The 18,289-nt window shown below is 43.8% G+C and overlaps 1 protein-coding gene across 2 annotated transcripts in view; it reads left to right on the top strand.

Moving 5' to 3' along the window:
- The window catches only part of LOC310959562 (neurabin-2-like), a 57,792-nt gene that overhangs the window by 14,368 nt on the left and 25,135 nt on the right, over positions 1 to 18,289 (top strand). Inside the window, exons 2-5 of one of the 2 annotated variants that reach the window (XM_083930950.1) lie at positions 5,504 to 5,908; positions 8,395 to 8,585; positions 8,666 to 9,016; positions 9,146 to 9,862. In XM_083930950.1, the coding sequence (XP_083787076.1) occupies positions 5,590 to 5,908; positions 8,395 to 8,585; positions 8,666 to 9,016; positions 9,146 to 9,862 (1,578 nt within the window). In that variant the 5' untranslated portion in view covers positions 5,504 to 5,589. Of the gene's footprint in view, positions 1 to 5,503; positions 5,909 to 8,388; positions 8,586 to 8,665; positions 9,017 to 9,145; positions 9,863 to 18,289 lie in introns of both variants that reach the window. The other variant, XM_083930949.1, reaches the window with a different exon arrangement.

The raw sequence follows: 18,289 nt of genomic DNA, 5'->3' as shown, positions 1-18,289 counted from the left end.
CCTTTTTGTGGGAGAAGAGCTGTGACTCTGCTGAGTGCAACTCTTCTAAATAACGCAGGACTTTGTGATTTGCTATCTGAACTTCACTAATGAGATTAGCATTTTGAGCTTTAAGGGATTCTATCTCCTTTTCTAATGCTATTTTGCTCTGACAGACAATGTTAATTTGCCGGTGGAAGTTCAGGAGCAAACATTTCACCACAGACCCTTTTGATGTGTAGCTGAGAAGGGAGTCTATTTCTTTCCTGCACTCACTTAAGTTCAATGTGTTAATGAACTCAGGGTAGCCAGGTTTAAGGCTCTGTGCTAGGGAAGAAATGAAATTCTCTACACTTGGGTTCTCCATTGTTTAAAATGGAAGGTGAGAATAAAACTTGTTGTCTAGTACAACAATGCAATTGTTTTGGCTCTGGTGTTGCTTGGCAGACACCTTGTGATGTAAATTGGGTAGTACACTAGCCTAAAACAACAGTTCCTCTGATCTACACTTTGTGGGTAGCTTGCTTCCTGCGCGGGGAGGGGCAACTACAGCACCATGTGGTTCTGGGACCAGAATTTACACTAACTGAGATGCAGGGCAGTCAGTCAGGGAATAATATCTATAAAGTACTACTCAAGCTGAGACACGTGGAAGAAACAGCTGGGCATGTAACTTTATTTCACAGGGCTGGTAGCACACTGTGGCTCTATCTATCTCCACTCAGGTTGAAATGCAAGGCAGTTCCAACAGTTCACGCTCTCGGGTTCATAGGGCCGGGGGCACGCTATGAGTTAAGGGGAAGGAGCACGTAATTTAGCAACAATTTCTGACAAGACTCATTGGATTGCATTGAATATGTGATATTCCAATGCTAAACCAAACTTCAATAGCTAGCAGCAATAGCAAAATCTTAAGGGTAACTATCAGGCTTACAGAGGTTATCAATATTCTCAAATCGCTTTAGCTAAATTTGGAATTAATCAAATAACACCACTTTGTACTTGTTTGTAAGTACAGCTGGATGTCTACTCCTGTGGAAGACAAGTGGGGTTAAATGGAACGACTTTTGGAAAATTTTGGATGAAAAATCCAAAAATTGTAAAATGTCCAAAAATATGACGAATATTAATATCACACAATTATGAATTATTGCCAAGCCAACATAACTAAGCCTCACACGGGGCACCAATGTAGGTACTTTGGGTTTAATTGGATCAATAGTGACTATCAAATGAAATATTTGATAAGGAAAATTAATAAAGAAAAATTACTAAAAATTAATAACTTCAATTTATTAAAAACGTCACACGGAGAACCAATCAAATATATTCCCTTGACTCACGTTCAGATTATGAGATTGAGTATTCTCAATAAACTTACCGTTAATCAAGTAAATATTAGTTATCACCAATAATTATCAAAGATAATAATAAAAATTACTCTAGTTAAACCAGAGTTCCTCGGGGCACCACCGTCATAGACGGAGTGATAACTAATATTAAAGTCTCATAAAATATATTAAACTACTAATTAAGGGTTAAACACCAATAAATATAATAGTTTAACTAGTTGAAGGATTTAAAAGTTCTTTTCTTAGTAGAAGCTGGCTCATTCATCTTTGTGTAATATTAAATAATCAGACATATGGTAAACACAAACATTTATTAACAAATTAATAAATGCAACAAACAAAACACAATAAACTAACTAAAGCTAACAGCAAACGTATGTTTGTGTGTATGTGTGTGTGTGTGCGTGTGTGTGTGTGTGAGAGAGAGAGAGACAAAGAGAAGAGGTGGGGCTCGGAGAAGGTGTGAACATTCTCTTTGTTACACAAAGGCCGGAAGCCTGATCTCTCAGTTCTTATGACAAAAGTTACAATGGTATCTAGCCGTTCATAAAGTCCTATAACATGTAGTAATGCCCAGTTGGTGATTAGTTACCAGTCCATGAGATAGGAGGTGTTGCGCATTGCTTGATGCCAGTGGTTGGGTGAAGAAAGGAAGCTCCGTGGTGAAGAGGTTCTTGTCTTATTTGTGGCTCTTAGGCAAAAGAGGATTCGGATCGCTCTGTGCTGTGCTCAGTTGAGGATAACCGGTTGGTTAACCTTTGTGGTGATCCCACGCCATAGGCCAGGTCCAGGGCCGAGGGGACAGCTGGAAGCTGGTCTCCTGGAGTTCCGGGAGCAAGATCCAGTAGAAAGAGTCAGTAGAAAGAGTCAGTAGAAAGAGAGCGAGAGATTGTGTGCTTCACTTTATATAGGCCCGGATGATGTCATCACCTGGGGGTCAATTCAGCCAATGAACAGTTTGGGTGCCTTGGAGGATTCACACCTGGGTGTGACCTGTTGTGGGGGTGAAGGCATTTTGAGGTCTTTGTTCCAACAGTCTGTGGGCCTACTGTAATCAAACTGACAGTTTGAGTTAATCCAGAAATGAACAATCATCTTTGGGCGCCGGTTGCACCTACACCATGTAGTTTAGTTGTCTAAACCTAACCATGTAGTTTTGTTGTTTCTAAACCTAACCATGTAGTTTTGTTGTCTAAACCTAACCATGTAGTTTAGTTGTCTAAATCTAACCATGTAGTTTTGTTGTCTAAACCTAACCATGTAGTTTTGATGTCTAAACCTAACCATGTAATTTTGATGTCTAAACCTAACCATGTAGTTTAGTTGTCTAAACCTAACCATGTAGTTTAGTTGTTTCTAAACCTAACCATGTAGTTTAGTTGTTTCTAAATCTAACCATGTAGTTTAGTTGTCTAAACCTAACCATGTAGTTAAGTTTTCTAAACCTAACCATGTAGTTTTGTTGTCTAAACCTAACCAAGTAGTTTTGTTTCCTAATCCTAAGTAACTTTAATAGTTTTTGTTTTCAAGTCAAGTCAAGTCAAGTCAGTTTTATTGTCAAAAATTGCAATATGTATGACATACAAATGCAAAAAATGAAATTACAGTCCTCTCAGACCCAGTGCAATCAGAATATACATACAACATAATAAAAATAATAAAAATATACAAAGAGTGAAAAATATACAAAGAGTAAAAAAATGTAAAGTGGCAGTGGGTTGTAAAGTGAATAGATAATAATAATAATAATAAATAGACAGTAACAGTGCAATGACATTTGTTGAATTGAGGTAGAGCGGTATTGTTCATTAAAGTGAGGTAGTGCAGTGAAGTGCAAATAGCAGTTAGAGTCCGAGTTCAGATGTAATGTGTGTGTGTGTGTGTGTGTGTGTGGGGGGGGGGGGGGGGGGCATGATGTCAGATGACGGAGGGGAGGGGAGGTGTAAGGGTGGCTGTGGCAGGGGGCAGAGTCAGAGGGGGGAGGGGGGGCAGAGTAGGGAGGGAGTTGAGTCTCCTGACTGCCTGGGGGCAGAAACTGTCTTTTAGCCTGCTGGTTTTGGCTCGGAGACTCCGCAGTCTCCTCCCCGACGGCAGCAGGCTGAAGAGGCTGTTGGAGGGGTGGGTGGGGTCACCTGCGATCCTGATGGCTCTGCGGGTGAGACGGGTGTTGTAAATGTCCGACAGGGGGGGGAGAGAGACACCAATAATCCTCTCAGCTGCCCTCACGATGCGCTGCAGAGTCTTGCGGCAGGACACGGTGCAGGCGCCGTACCACATGGTGATGCAGCTGGAGAGGATACTCTCGATGGTGCCTCTGTAGAAGGTATGCATGATGGGGGTCGGGGCTCTTGCTCTCCTGAGCTTGCGGAGGAAGTACAGGCGCTGGTTTGCTCTCTTGGCCAGTGATGCTGTGTTGTTGCTCCAGGACAGGTCTTCAGAGATGTGCACTCCCAGGAACTTGGTGCTGCTCACCTGCTCCACTGCAGCACCGTCGATGGTAAGTGGAACATGCTGGGAGTGCCGTCGTCTGAAGTCCACAACAATCTCCTTCGTCTTCTCCACATTCAGGCGGAGATTGTTGTCCTTGCACCACGTGGCCAGGTGGCTCACCTCGTCCCTGTAGGCGGTCTCCTCATCGTTGCTGATGAGACCGACCACAGTTGTGTCGTCCGCAAACTTGATGAAGAGGTTGGAGCCGGATGATGGTGTACAGTCGTGGGTCAGCAGAGTGAAGAGGAGGGGGCTCAGCACACACCCCTGGGGGGCCCCTGTGTTGAGCGTGATGGTGCTGGAGGTGTTGCTTCCAACTCGAACTGCCTGTGGTCTCCCTGTCAGGAAGTCCAGCAGCCAGTTGCACAGGGAGGTGTTGAGCCCCAGCTGACTGAGCTTGTGGGTGAGCTGCTGAGGGATGATTGTGTTGAATGCTGAGCTGAAGTCGATGAACAGCATTCTGACGTAGGAGTCTCTGGTCTCTAGGTGGGTGAGGGCTGAGTGGAGAGCGGTGGAGATGGCATCGTCGGTCGAGCGGTTGGACCGATATGCAAACTGGAAAGGGTCCAGGGTGGGGGGGAGGGCAGACTTGATGTGTTGCATGACTAGCCGCTCGAAGCACTTCATGATGATGGGAGTGAGTGCAACCGGGCGGTAGTCATTGTGGCAGGTGGGGGACGACTTCTTCGGGACCGGGATGATGGTGGTGGCTTTGAGGCACGTGGGGACAACAGCCTGGCTCAGTGAGGTGTTGAAGATGTCCGTGAAGACATCTGTGAGCTCCTCAGCACAGTCTCTCAGGACACGACCAGGAATGTTGTCGGGACCCGGGGCTTTGCGTGCGTTGGTCCCTCTGAGGGATTTCCTCACGCTGTCCGGGGATAGCGTCAGCACCTGGTCGCCGAGAGGTTTTAGTTCACAATGCTAACCGCATGTTTCAAACAGCCACAGTGGAGAATCAAAAGCCTCTTTCTGTGACTAGGTGGGAATGAGAAGGGGCTACAGCGGTTCAGAAATGCTCAACGTATCTGTGGTTTGCAGAAGCGCACAATGTCAACATTTCATTCTGCTGTCTGGGTTGCTGTTTTCACAGGCTGAGTAGTTCAATTAGACTGATCTTCATGTAAAATTGGTGGAGTAGCCCTTTAAGTAAGACAGCCTGGTGGCCCACTGGTTTAAGGCACTGACCATTAACCAAATTGATCCTGGTTTAAATCTATTTTTCAGTCACTTTTAAAAATTGATGGTCCAGCTGGTTCTAGCCTCTGAAATGTGAAGATTCTCTGACTTCCTGTATATTAGTGAAAATTGAAAAGGGGTGTCACAGTTTCAATTCTAAATTGAAAATTGATTGAAAAAATATGACGGTTTTTAGTATCACATTTGATACCATGAAGCCAGTCGTTTTAAAGAAGAGTTTGAAAACGTGATCTACACTGTCAGGGCATAAAAACAGTTTATGAACAAGTTAGTCCAAGTAAATGTTTCAAGGTCTGGCATATCATTAAGTATAGAGTCCGTTGGTTTGTTGGTGGCGCGACAGACGAAGGAACATTTCAACCCAAGCTTGCATGCTTTCATTTTGTTAACTCCTCTTGAGAATCTGTAATCATTGATTAGATATCATTGAGAACGATTCATTACAAATATGAATGATCGATCTGCCTCTCTGTGTTATTCAGGACGTGAATATCAAACAGCTCCAGGATGCTGCCATCCTCATCCCTTCTAACCTGCTGTTCACCAGGGGGCATCTGATTTACCAAACATGATGAAAACTGAACCCCCATCGGCCACAGGGGGAAATGGGACCTCCAGTGGTAGCAGTGGGGGAAGTGGGAACTCGAACCTGCGGAGTCCCTCGCCCCACCGCAACGCCTATGAGGCAGGGCTGGCAGCGCTTAAGAAGGCCACTGACCACCTCAACAATGCTGCAAACGGAGGCTCTGGCCCTGCGTCAAAACCTGCTCCTCTGCCCCGCCCAACCGGGAGAGGGCGTAAATATGGATCCAATGTTCACCGCATTAAGAACATGTTCATGCAGATGCAGTCACCTGGTGATGAGGAGGACGGAGACAAAATGATTGGTAATTCACCTCTCTACTTTTTTATCAAAGCCTTTTGCTGTGTTTGGGTATGCTTGGGACTGGCCGTTCATTACCCCCCCCCCCCCCCCCCACACACACACACACACACACACACACACACACATGTTGTAGCTGTGTTTAAGGGGCAGTAATGAGAGAAATGTTTAGTATCTCATTTTTAGTCTTTCCAAAACCAAAAACACAACAAAGTGTAACTAATAGATTCAACTGAGATACACTGCATTAAATATTTATTAGCATGTCTGGCTAAGTGTATATTAAGGGTTAATTCATCAGTAGTTAAGTACATTGATATGCGGGGTTGCAGTTTATGGATGGATTTCTAGTCTTTTGACTACTCAAGGCAATTAACACTATTTGTCTCATTCAGCGGCATGATGCTGTGGTGGTTATCTCTGTCGCCTCGCAGCAAGAGGTTTGAATCCCAGCTTGGGTCCTTCTGTGTGGAGTTTGCATGTTCTCCCGTGTCTGCGTGGCTTTTCTCAGGGTTCTCCGGCTTCCTCCTACAGTCCAAAGAAATGCAGGTGTTAGGTTAATTGATGACTCTAAATTGCCCGTAGGTGTGAATGGTTGTCTGTGTCTGTTTGTGTCTATGTGTCCTGTGATAGACTGGCGTCCTGTCCAGGGTGGACCCGCTCACGCCGGATGTCAACTGGGATCAAGCGGTTGAAGATGAATGAATGAATTCAGCCATTCACACACACTGATGGCACAGATGGCTGATATCTAAATACCATCTAATCCAACCATTCACACCACATTTACACACCCATGCACAGCCCAGGGAGCAATTTGGGGGTTCAGTGTCTTGCTTGGATCAAACCACCGATCTCTCACATGGAGGACGACCTGCTCTTCCTCTGAGCTACAGCCAGCGCGTGTGTGTGTGTGTGTGTGTGTGTGTGTGTGTGTGTGTGTGTGTGTGTGTGTGTGTGTGTGTGTGTGTGTGTGTGTGTGTGTGTGTGTGTGTGTGTGTGTGTGTGTGTGTGTGTGTGTGTGTGTGTGTGTGTGTGTGTGTGTGTGTGTGTGTGTGTGTGTGTATTTATCAAATTGCCCCATAATCATGAATATATAATGCAGATGTGATCTACAGCCAGATGTGTCTGCCTTTAAGTTATTATCACAAGTCTTCAAATCCTCCAGTGAGAGCAGGACCTGGAGTTTCAGGTGTGTCTGTAATTAGTTCAGGTAAAGGGAGCAGCATGAGATTTACATGAGATTATAAACTGTTATTAGTTGTGTAATTATACAATACAGTTGCACTGCAACTCTTTGATTATTTATTAAAACCATAAGACGGGGAAAGAGACTAAAGAAGAGACTTGATTAGGACTTGCTACTGCCCTCAGACACTTGAGACTTGACCTGGACTTCCAAAAAGTGACTGAGCATCTGATCCCCACTGAGGACCGGCTTTCTTTTGGTAATAATAAATGAACCTTCTCCGATCCAAATTAAAAAGCTCTACAGTATATATAGTATATCTTCTTTTGTTTACAACCTCTTGAATTATCCCAAAGTGTGATATTTAATTGTTGTTGTAAGACAAGCACGTTTAATGTGTGCATATTAAAACATTTTACTCAGGAGAAAACCGGAAATGTCAAACCTTAGTTCTATGCTTCTGATGTTTTTGATACTGTGTACAGTTAAGAAAAATTGATAAATAAATTACTCAAGTTACACTAAGCTGCGGTCACCTACAAATTCAGGTTTATTACAACTTGGGTTTTATTCCTTTACTTTTGGAAATGATCTCTATCAGTTCTGATACAAATGGACTCGCCAAAGTACTAGCTGAGATCTGGAAACAAAGCATTATTGCTACCCCAAGATCCAACAGTCAGGAAACTGACCACAACCAGGTCTGGATTCCTGGAAAGACACATTGCTGTTGAGTTTTTCCAATTCAGTTTTTGAATTAGAATTGAACTGCCATATTCATGACTGGGCAACTCACCACAAAAAACCTATATTGATAAATATCATTACAGGTAAGAGGAAAAATATGTTTTGTTTTTAATTTTAGTGTGAACTCCTTTAATTTGTTGAGAACAATATTAGTTACATTCATTATGAATGTCAGAGGGAGCGGGTGGTCTTCCATTCGGAAGATCGCTGGTTCAATCCCCAGCTCCTCCAGTCCAAGTGTCCTTGGGCAAGACACTGAACCTCAGGAAATAAACTGAACCCCAAATTGCTTGTTGTGCTGGGCATGGCTGTGGGACTGTGGATTGAATCATTATAATAGATGAGGTGATGGGCAGGTAGCCCCTGCCATCAGTGTATGGATGTCTGTGTGGATGGGACAAGTAGCGTAAAAAAATTGCCTTGAGTGGTCAGACTAGAGAGGCACTATACTGTAGAAGTCCATTAACCATTACAAACAATAGTCAAGACCTCAGTTGTGTGAAAGTGCATTTCCTTTTCTTTCCAATTAACGTTCCTGTCATTGGCAGGTGTAGAGCAAGGGGTGAAGCTGTCCCTACCCAGGGCGTCTAGCCTTAATGAGAACGTCGATCACAGTGCCCTGCTCAAACTTGGGGACACGGTCTCGGAGAGGGTCAACCGTTTTGACTCTAAACCAGGCGGAGAGGGCGGGGGCTTCTCCAAGCTCCAGGAGACCAGACGGATCTTCGAACAGCGGACTCTACAGGTCAGGAGGGTATTTGTGTTACTTACTGTGTGTTGTGATTCCAATGTAAGAACCATCTGACTGACTATTGTCTTCTCCAGGAGAAGCAAGCTGCCACCAACCGTATCTTGCTGAAGAAGGAGCGGGCATCAGGCTTCCAGGACAGCCGTCTAGATGTCGTGGCACGCTTTAATGGCTCCACCGAAGCTTTGGACCGACTGGACGACCCCCCTGCTCCTGCTCCCGCTCCCGCTACTCTTCCAGCACCTGCTACTCTTCCCGCTGCTTCAGTCGGACCCAGTGACGCTGTCAGCCCCACTGTGAGCCAGCTCAGTGCTGTGTTCGAGAAGACCGAACCGCAAAACAATCTCTACCTCCCCCAACGTCGGTCCGGCCCTGCCCTAGCACCAAAGCCCAAACCTCCAGCCAGAGCAGAGGCTACCGGAAGGAAGGTGAGAAGATTTAGCTTAACTTTAAAAAATGCAGATCAAAAACTGTGGTAGAACTAAAGGAAGTTTGTTGGATAGAAAAACAGTACTAATTGATTAAATGATGAGACGATCTCTCCTTGTCACTCTCAGGAGAAGGTGCTCCCACCAGGTAAGGAAGAACGCAAGGAGGTGGCAGCAGGAGTTGTGAGCACCCAGGCAGCCGAACTATCAGAAGAGACTGGTTCTCCACAGAGGAGCTTAGGAGAAGTAACGGCCAGCAAGGAGAAGGAAGGATCCGGACAGTCAACAGATCAGCTCTCCAACTCATCATGTTCCTCATCGTCCTCCTCCCCTTCAGAAGTCAAACCAGAGTCAAAGGCCCAGCCAACAGTGACTGAAGCCAGGGGTTCAAGTACAGTGGCTGCCCCAGAGCAAGAGTCGCAAGCTGATGAGCAAGACGGCTCCATTGGGGGGTCTGAGGCCGCAGCCAGGCTGGTGCAGGCCGAGGTCCACGCCTCGCTGGAAAATGGAGAAAAAGAACCTTCAGGTTCTTCTCCCTCCTCAGATGAGAGAGGAGGGGACTCTGAGAGGAGGGGCGAGGAAGAGGAGGAGGAGGATATCGATGAGGATGGCTCAAGGAAGGAGGATTATTCAGAGGGGGATCTGGTGGATATCAGTGCGTACAGCGGGCTTGGGGAGGAGGACTCTGGGGGCAGCCAGCTCGACGATGAGGAAGATGAGGAAGATGAGGAAGATGAGGAGGTGTATTACCCGGAGACCAGCTGCTCCGAGATGCCGGGTCTCCCAGAGGAAGAGGAGCCAGTCCCACCCAGCAGGAAGATTCAATTCAGCACTGGGCCAATCAAGGTGAGTCATTACTTATTACTTACACTCAGTATTCAACTGTGTGGCTCCAGGCTGTTGTGGAAAGTGTTGCATTTGTAGCTTTCTAAGTTTTCAAGTTGATGTCGGTCCTGTCAGTCTGATTGGAGCCAGTGCTGAGCGCTCGTAAGCAGAACTCCTTGAGGCACTGCCTCTCTAGGTTCAGCGTTTATTACACACCACAATATGGCATGAAAGCTTCTTGAGTTTTAAAGCAATCTGTCTAATTAGGTTTTTATATTTGATGTGTGTAAATGCGCGGCGGTGTCATCCCTCCTCCCACTCTGCCGTTCCCCTCAGGTCATTGGGGCGCTCATCGTTTTGGTGCTAGCTCTCATTAAACCCAGCAGCAGCAGACAGCTGTTTGCATTTAGTGAGAAAGATATGATGTGTGCTACAGCTCCAGACAGTGACCAGAACGCGAGTTAAAATTTCACATGATTTCATTCATGCAGGCGCACGATGATCATTATCAGTGGTGCTCGATGCACAGTGCATGGTTCGTATAGTGGAGAACGATCTAAAACAATTTAGCTGTCACCGTGTTCTGAAAATGCAGTCTATAGCTGATTATTTTAAAAAGAAAAATAAGGAGAGAAAGGATGTTCCGCAGTATTGCAATACCACGGTATTAACAAAGCCAATTACAGGGGATGACAAGCAACCACAGCAACTACAATATTCACGTGTATTCATTTTAAATAGATTAATCATGAAAACAAGGGTTAAGTTACTGCAGTTGATTTTTACATCACATGAAGTGTGTATGACTGAAACATGGCAGCTGCTCTAGTCGCAAAAACCGAATGTAACTTTGCTGGTTTGGGAACATTTCGGTTTCAACCAAATGAAAAGGCAGAGCCAGCAAATTTAGACCAGGCACAATGCAAAATGTGGGGCAGAAAGGTCCCGCTGAACGGCCTGCCTCTCATCCAGCTATAGAAGTGCAACTGCCCGCTCCAGCAGAGCCAAATCGCAGCTGGAACAGCCATGGAGACAGGTCAACCCTTTGTACGGGTTGCCAAATAGAACTGTGAAAGTAAGAGACATAAATAACTTCCAGCCGCTGTGACGGAGATTTAGCACGGTTTTCAGAGACTGCTGTAGCGAAAATGTGCAACACAGCACGAACATCAGTCAAAAACGAGCTTAGGAATGTCGACTACTTCTCTGCAACAACTGATCTGTGGTCTAAATATGGCCCTTTATATGAGTCTTTACAGTGCATTACCTGACCACTGACTGAACTCTTAAATCACGCTGCCGACAATATTCGGGTAGCTCTCCACCAAGCGAGGCAGCAGTGAACAAGTTGAACTAGCCGTGGCTGAACTGCTTCGGTCACAATTTACATCTGGCAGTGACAAAAACTCTTTTTAGACTTGGACTATAACAAAGAGAACAGGCATGTAGCGTTGTTACGTTCTTATTGGGCCTCACTGCCCTTCTGTCTGTGTTCTGCATTTAACAATCGACAAGTATTTGATTTGTCTTTGTCATTTATTATTATTATTTTTTTGGGAGCTTTTAAAGCCTTTTATTAGATAGGACAGACAGGAAATGGGGTGAGAGAGAGAGAGGGGGACATGCAGCGAAGGGCCGCAGGTTGGAGGCGAACCCCCGGCTGCTGCTTGGAGGACCTTCAGCCTCTTTACATGGTCCGTATGCTCTAACTACTGTGCCACCAGCCACCCAAGTGATTTAGTTTTTTAAAATTTTTATTTTTTATAAATACGCACACTGCGCTATTAACCCTGTGTGACCTACTGCGGTTTAAATTGCGTCACCACGACAGCCTCATGTCTCACTGATTCATTTAATGATCCATCTCTACTGTTCCTGTCTGTAGAGTTACAGGTTCACACTTATTCATTTAATGATCCATCTCTACTGTTCCTGTCTGTAGAGTTACAGGTTCACAGTTATTCATTTAATGATCCATCTCTACTGTTCCTGTCTGTAGAGTTACAGGTTCACTTATTCATTTAATGATCCATCTCTACTGTTCCTGTCTGTAGAGTTACAGGTTCACACTTATTCATTTAATGATCCATCTCTACTGTTCCTGTCTGTAGAGTTACAGGTTCACAGTTATTCATTTAATGATCCATCTCTACTGTTCCTGTCTGTAGTATGACAGGTTCACAGTTATTCATTTAATGATCCATCTCTACTGTTCCTGTCTGTAGAGTTACAGGTTCACTTATTCATTTAATGATCCATCTCTACTGTTCCTGTCTGTAGAGTTACAGGTTCACAGTTATTCATTTAATGATCCATCTCTACTGTTCCTGTCTGTAGAGTTACAGGTTCACAGTTATTCATTTAATGATCCATCTCTACTGTTCCTGTCTGTAGAGTTACAGGTTCACACTTATTAATTGAATTATCCATCTCTACTGTTCCTGTCCGTAGTATGACATGTTCACTGTTATTAATTTCACTCTTTTAGCATTTAGCTTAAATAAAATGTGCATTAAACATGTCTCTGTTTGGAGTTCATTCACTTATATGAGCTACAATACGTTTGTAAAAATGTCTTGTGATCACTTGGCACATAATGGCATACATAGACAGAATTGAACATATGTGTTAAAAGTTAGATTTTAAAACCATTTATTTACATAATAAGCATCTAAAAATTTCAGAAGTTTAATATTGACTGGAAAATCCTCCAAGAAGTCTGGAAATTTGAATCTGAAAAAGTCTGGAATTTTGGAAAGGAAAATGTGTAGGATTCTAATATTGCATTTGTTGTGACGTGTTCAACAGGAGACAAAATGCTGTCGCGTTGTCTCCCGCTCCTTCTCTCTCATTTCCTCTCTGCACTGGAGGAACCCGGCAGGCTCCACCCACTGCCCGCAGCTGCATTTAGCACCGTGGCAACCTGAAGAGGCTGAGCTGTCCTCTCTCTGTCTCCATCCATACACTGTCACACTGCCTCTGTCTGTGTGCTGAACCGCAATATTACTATCTGACTTGTGGAAAGTTATAATGGGAGTTATGTAATGATACTGTATATTCAGCATCTCTCTGTCGTTAAGTGCTTTGTGCTGCGAGACAGAGTCAGTCAGTCCGTTTATCAGATCGTTTGGATGATGACCTTTGCATGTGCAGTTGATCCGAGTGGTCAAACGCCGTTTGACGGCTCCGAAAAATGCAGAACATTTCGGACTGGAGTTTGAGGCCGTATTTGTTTTGAACGTGCAACAATTTTGGATGAAAAAAGCTGACGTGTGCAAAGGCATGAATACTTCTAAATGTTTCGTTGTTCTACGAAATACAATGCATCAGTAAATCCCCCACTCAGGAATTTTGAAGCTTGTACATGTCTTTAAAAAGGCGGTTGCTAACAAGTGGCTGAATAAGACAACAAACAAGTTTAGTCGGTATATAGCTAACGACTGCATTTTAAAATCTTCAAAAAGCATAAAAGTGGTGCTCATTTGTGAAGATTATCTTGCTGAACAGAACATTCACTGGAAAAATCCCATTGGCTTTTTGTGGAGGGAATCAGGTAGGGCTGTACAGTAATACAGTCTGATCGTTTATCATCTTTCAAATGAATCGTATCAAGATGAAATAATATATCGAGATATAATGACCTATACCGGGATGTAGAAGTTAGCCAAGGAAAAGGATGTTTATCAGTAGCCCGAAACATCTCAAATGCAAACATGTTCAACAACTTATTAGAAAGCCATAAGTTGTGTTTCAATCAATGAATGCAGTTTCAACGATAACAGACTATGGAATAGTGGGCTTTAGTTGTTTAATTCATATTTTGAGCCCTGGACAGTTGGTTTCTGATAATTACACGATGAAATGGGAGAAAAAGAGAAGCTGAATGGGTCCTAAAGATGTGTGTGTGTGTGTGTGTGTGTGTGTGCTCTAGATCTACTAGACCACGGAAACTAACAGAGAAGTGAAAGGAAATGATTGAAACGACTCTCTAACTTCCTCCTTCGTTAACATCACACACACGGGTTGCTGAGGGGATTATGCTTTTTGATTTCGCCACAGTATTTCCTGCTGACTCTAGCTTAAACAGTGTGTTTGTGTGCTCTTTGAACATAGATCTTGATTTAACAGAAGCTCTGTTCTATACTGGAGAGCTGGTTTCTCCTACAACCCACCCACTGCTACAGTGAGGGGGGTTTGCTGAGCTTGTGCATTGTGAAACATGTCTCAACCCGCCATGATGACAACAAATGTACTTCCTCAGTGAGAGACGCCACTAAATACAGTCGAATATAACATGATGATGTGCCATGTAACAGAAGAGATGAGAACAGGAAATACGAAGGCTTGGCATTGAAAAGCAGGATTTTTACACAGAATAGAATGTTGTAAGACAGAACAAAGACTACATCATGTACTTGGACGGTGTTCACTCAGGATCACATTCCTGCTGGGTCATGTCCTCTTATGCAGGCGGTAGAAGACAATAAGGAGGAGCAGCTTTTATTTCAGGCCAGGCGTCAGGTCAAAAAGGAATTCTTTACATTTTCTTGGACCTTCCAAACATTTAATCACTGACCTCTTTAGCCACAGTCCAGCTAAAAGTAGAAGTGTGGCCTGAGGCAGCGTTGTCCGTGTAGGTAATTGCTACAGTTAGCTGCCTCATGTCACACCACCGTCTGCTGCTGATGTGCAACCACCTGTACTCGGATTCAGAAAACCTTTTAGTTCAATATGGTGAGACAAACACAGTACGGCGCGCATTACAGCATATGAATCACAAGTCCTACCACATACTTATGCACACATCATGTAGGCTTTATGAAACCTATAAAACCTGCTTGATTTCAACTTTAATAAAACATATAGAGACAATATGTTCATTGGAGGTGTGTAAGAATTGGTTGCGAGACATTTGAGTCATAATGATTCAGCTGTTTGCCGGCTACCTTCTTTAGCTGCCTTCCTCAGCTCTCTCTATCTCCTTCTCATCTCTTCACATTAACCCTACCTAAATAAATCAAAATATAATAGAGAAAGATGGCATTAAGATCCAGGATATGAAGTGTGATGTGAAAAATTCTGTTTCTGTAGTTTAAAGATATAATCCGTGAGATTTTCATGTAGTTAACTGTCGGTTAAGTTACTATCTATTATCACAGAGTGATGATCATATGACCAACCAATGAAAGCACTTGTACAAACCCAATTCCAATGAAGGTGGGTCATAAAAACCCTTTCAACATATATTCAATTGAATACACTACAAAAACAATATATTTAATGTTCAAACTGATAAGCTTCATTGTTTTTTTGCAAATATTCACTAATTTTGAATTTGATGCCTGAAATACAGCTTTTGGCAGAGGCAGCCTCAGTGAAGTGATGGTGCTCGCTCCTTGTTAAACACATTCTGAGTCCGCTGGTGCGCGGGACATTTAATAGTTTTTCAGGATCATATTTAACAGCTTGTTCCTCTCATTCTAAAGTGTGGACAGACAGCGTTGATGTGACGCAACAGTCTGATGCCTGCGTGCTGTTAGGATACGGTGTAACTCCTCCCTTCTGTTTACATTTTCAGCCATCACTTCCCACTACTCTCTGAATCAAAAATGATGGAGGATGAGAAATCCTCATCACTGACTGTAGTTCACAAGCCAATAGTGTGATTTGGCTGAGGAAAAAAAACCTGATGTGTCTGTGCAGAGCAGAGAACAGCAGGGGATAGAATGTGTCCTACAGACAACACTACGATCTCGTACACGTTGTGATCCTTCACCGTCTAATATCGTCTTACTGCCCAGCCCTACTTTGAATGATACCTCAGTAGACGTTGTCAGTCAGGCTCAGGTTGCATGAAAGATGTCATAATAAGGTTCATGTTGTCACAATTCTATTTTTAAGAATAACCGCAACAGCTGCGACAATAAGAATGCAACTAGTATTTATTGAAGCTGTTCAGAAGAGCTCTGTTCTCAGTGTGAGCATTAAAAAGGTCACTGTCTGCGTCCGACACGAATCACACCACTTCTTACTCTGTCAGACCGTCAGTGTGGCAGGGCTGAGAAAAACACAGGCTTGGATCAGAGTTGCACTGACAAAACGGGACCAATATACATGCAATTAACGGAGTGGTGCCAGAGCAGTTGGGGGTTTGGTGCCTTGCTCAACAGCACCTTGGCAGTGCCCAGGAGATTAACTGGCACCTCTCCAGCCAGCAGTGCACACTTCATGGTCCACACAGGGACTTGAACCGCAGCCCTACGGTTCCCAGCCGAGTCACCTATGGACTGAGCTACTGCCACCCCTACATGTTTGACAGTAATGTGAGGATCAGACTCATCTTGTAATTTAGTTCCTGTCGCTCTACACATGATTGCAGATTGATATTTCAGTGGTTACATCCTAATAGCATTCATAAAGGACTCAGCATGACAGCATGGGGTGGGAATGTGAGAGAAAGTGACACGGTGACTGTAACTGGTCTTACATGTTCAGAGCCAGTCGACTGAGACTCTCTGCCCGGACATGTTGGCTGTCATTACTCAATTTCAAAACTGGTCTGTAATTATTGTTGACATCACAAGTTACTTCAGGTGAATGTCAGCCAAGACATTCATACCTTCTCTGGTACTGAGCAAGTCTCCAACGTGCCTCTGCAGGCAGCACATCATTTAGTAACAATGTCCTCCACGTTTGAAATGCCATGTGATCACAACACTGTCCGCAAGCTTATTGGTGGATCACGTGCTTCGGCAGTAGCACACAAACACAACATAATGGTAAATTCTGTAATTGACCAGCTTGGGACCAATATATCTATCTAAATAAATGATCAAACACAGCCTGTCGAAGACCAGCTGATGGAGCTAAGTTGTTCTGCATCTCACTTTTATGGACACATACTGAGTATAAAAGCATAAAAGGCTACACACAGTATGTACGTCTGCAGAAAGCCGGTGGAATGTAGCTGGGTGTGTACACAAACGCACACAAACACACACACGCACACGCTCACACACGCACGCACGCACACACGCACATGCACGCACACACTCGCACACGCAGGCACGCACACGCACACACACACAGACACACACACATGCACATCCTAAAGAGATGGAGTATTGTTTGGACATGAGACCTGGTGTGTATCGATGTGAGCTGAACAGCTTATTACGTCTTCCTTGCTCCAGAGTTTACAGAGATGGAGAAGTTGGTGTTCTCCTCCCATGCTTTGGTGTGTAGCTGCTGATGCAGGTCAACACAGTCACTTTAGCTAATAGCATTAGCCTCCCTCCACTCTGTCTGCAGCAAGTGTGTCCACTCTTGGAGCAGCATGTTTCTGTAGTCAAATGGTCTTTGGTCGGATGTCTGCTCCTCTTTGTCTGGCAGTAGTGTCCGGATCCAACTGCAGACCTGATGCTCTGTAAGGAGCAGTGCATCTGGAGTTATTATTATGTTGTGAACGTTAGTGTGTGAAAGCTGTGTAAAGTGGAGCTCCACATGTGGTTGGCACGATTCTGAAATGTGCAAAAACTAACCTTTATTTTTTATATAGAAAAATGAATTGAATAACACAAAGCTACACTTCACAATACTCTCCCCCTCGGAAGTTCTACTCTGGGGTTTTTTAGTAACATCCCACAAGATTTCAGAACAAGACCACTCCATCTTTCCAAAATCCAGTCAGACACTTCTGATATCAGTCTGTCAGTGGAAAAACGTATACTTCTCCTGCTTAATTTGTATAAAACTATGTAAAAATGACAATTTGCAATTTGAGTGTTTTTGTTTTTGGTAGACAGACTTTGTAACCTTTAGACAGAGCAAGACCGACTGTTTCAATGATCGAGAGCTGTTTCAATTTTTCTTCTTTTCTTCTTCTTCTTTCTTCTTTCTCTTCTTATCAAACTTTCATTAATGCAAATTTCTGAAAATGTCAGGCTTTTGCAATTCATAACTACTGTAGAGTAGTACATATTAGCCCTTTTGGATTGTATCAATGTTGTGTTTCATGCCAGTAAAGCCTGAGAGAAAGAGTCCTTGCCCAATCTTGATCCAGTTAGTTGCCTGACGTCCAGATGACAGGAGTGACTAATTCACTAATTCACCACTCAGCCAGCGTGGATGGGTTGTCTGCTTCTGTTTTGGCTTCAGTGTTTATTTTTAAACAAGTGTTGAGCCAGTGTAATGTAGAATTAGTTTTTGCTGTTGTTCTAAGCCTTGACGTATGGATTTATCTCAGTTTAGATGTCAATTATAGCTCACTTGTTACAAAATGCTAAAAGCTATTCAGTGATTGTGATCGGTCTGGAGCCTGTGTGCACGCTGCCTGGTGTCCTGAGAACATTCTCATGGACAACACTTTGACTTCTTCAGCCCAGACCAAAAGGAAAAAAGTGGCACTAGAAGACACTACTAAGACTAGAGCCAAAAGCCAGCTAACAT

Source organism: Echiichthys vipera (genome assembly GCF_963691815.1).
Source record: "Echiichthys vipera genome assembly, chromosome: 17".
In the NCBI taxonomy this organism is placed as follows: Eukaryota; Metazoa; Chordata; class Actinopteri; order Perciformes; family Trachinidae; genus Echiichthys; species Echiichthys vipera.
Note: the sequence above shows the minus strand (reverse complement) of the source record. Positions and strands in the feature narration are given on the sequence as shown.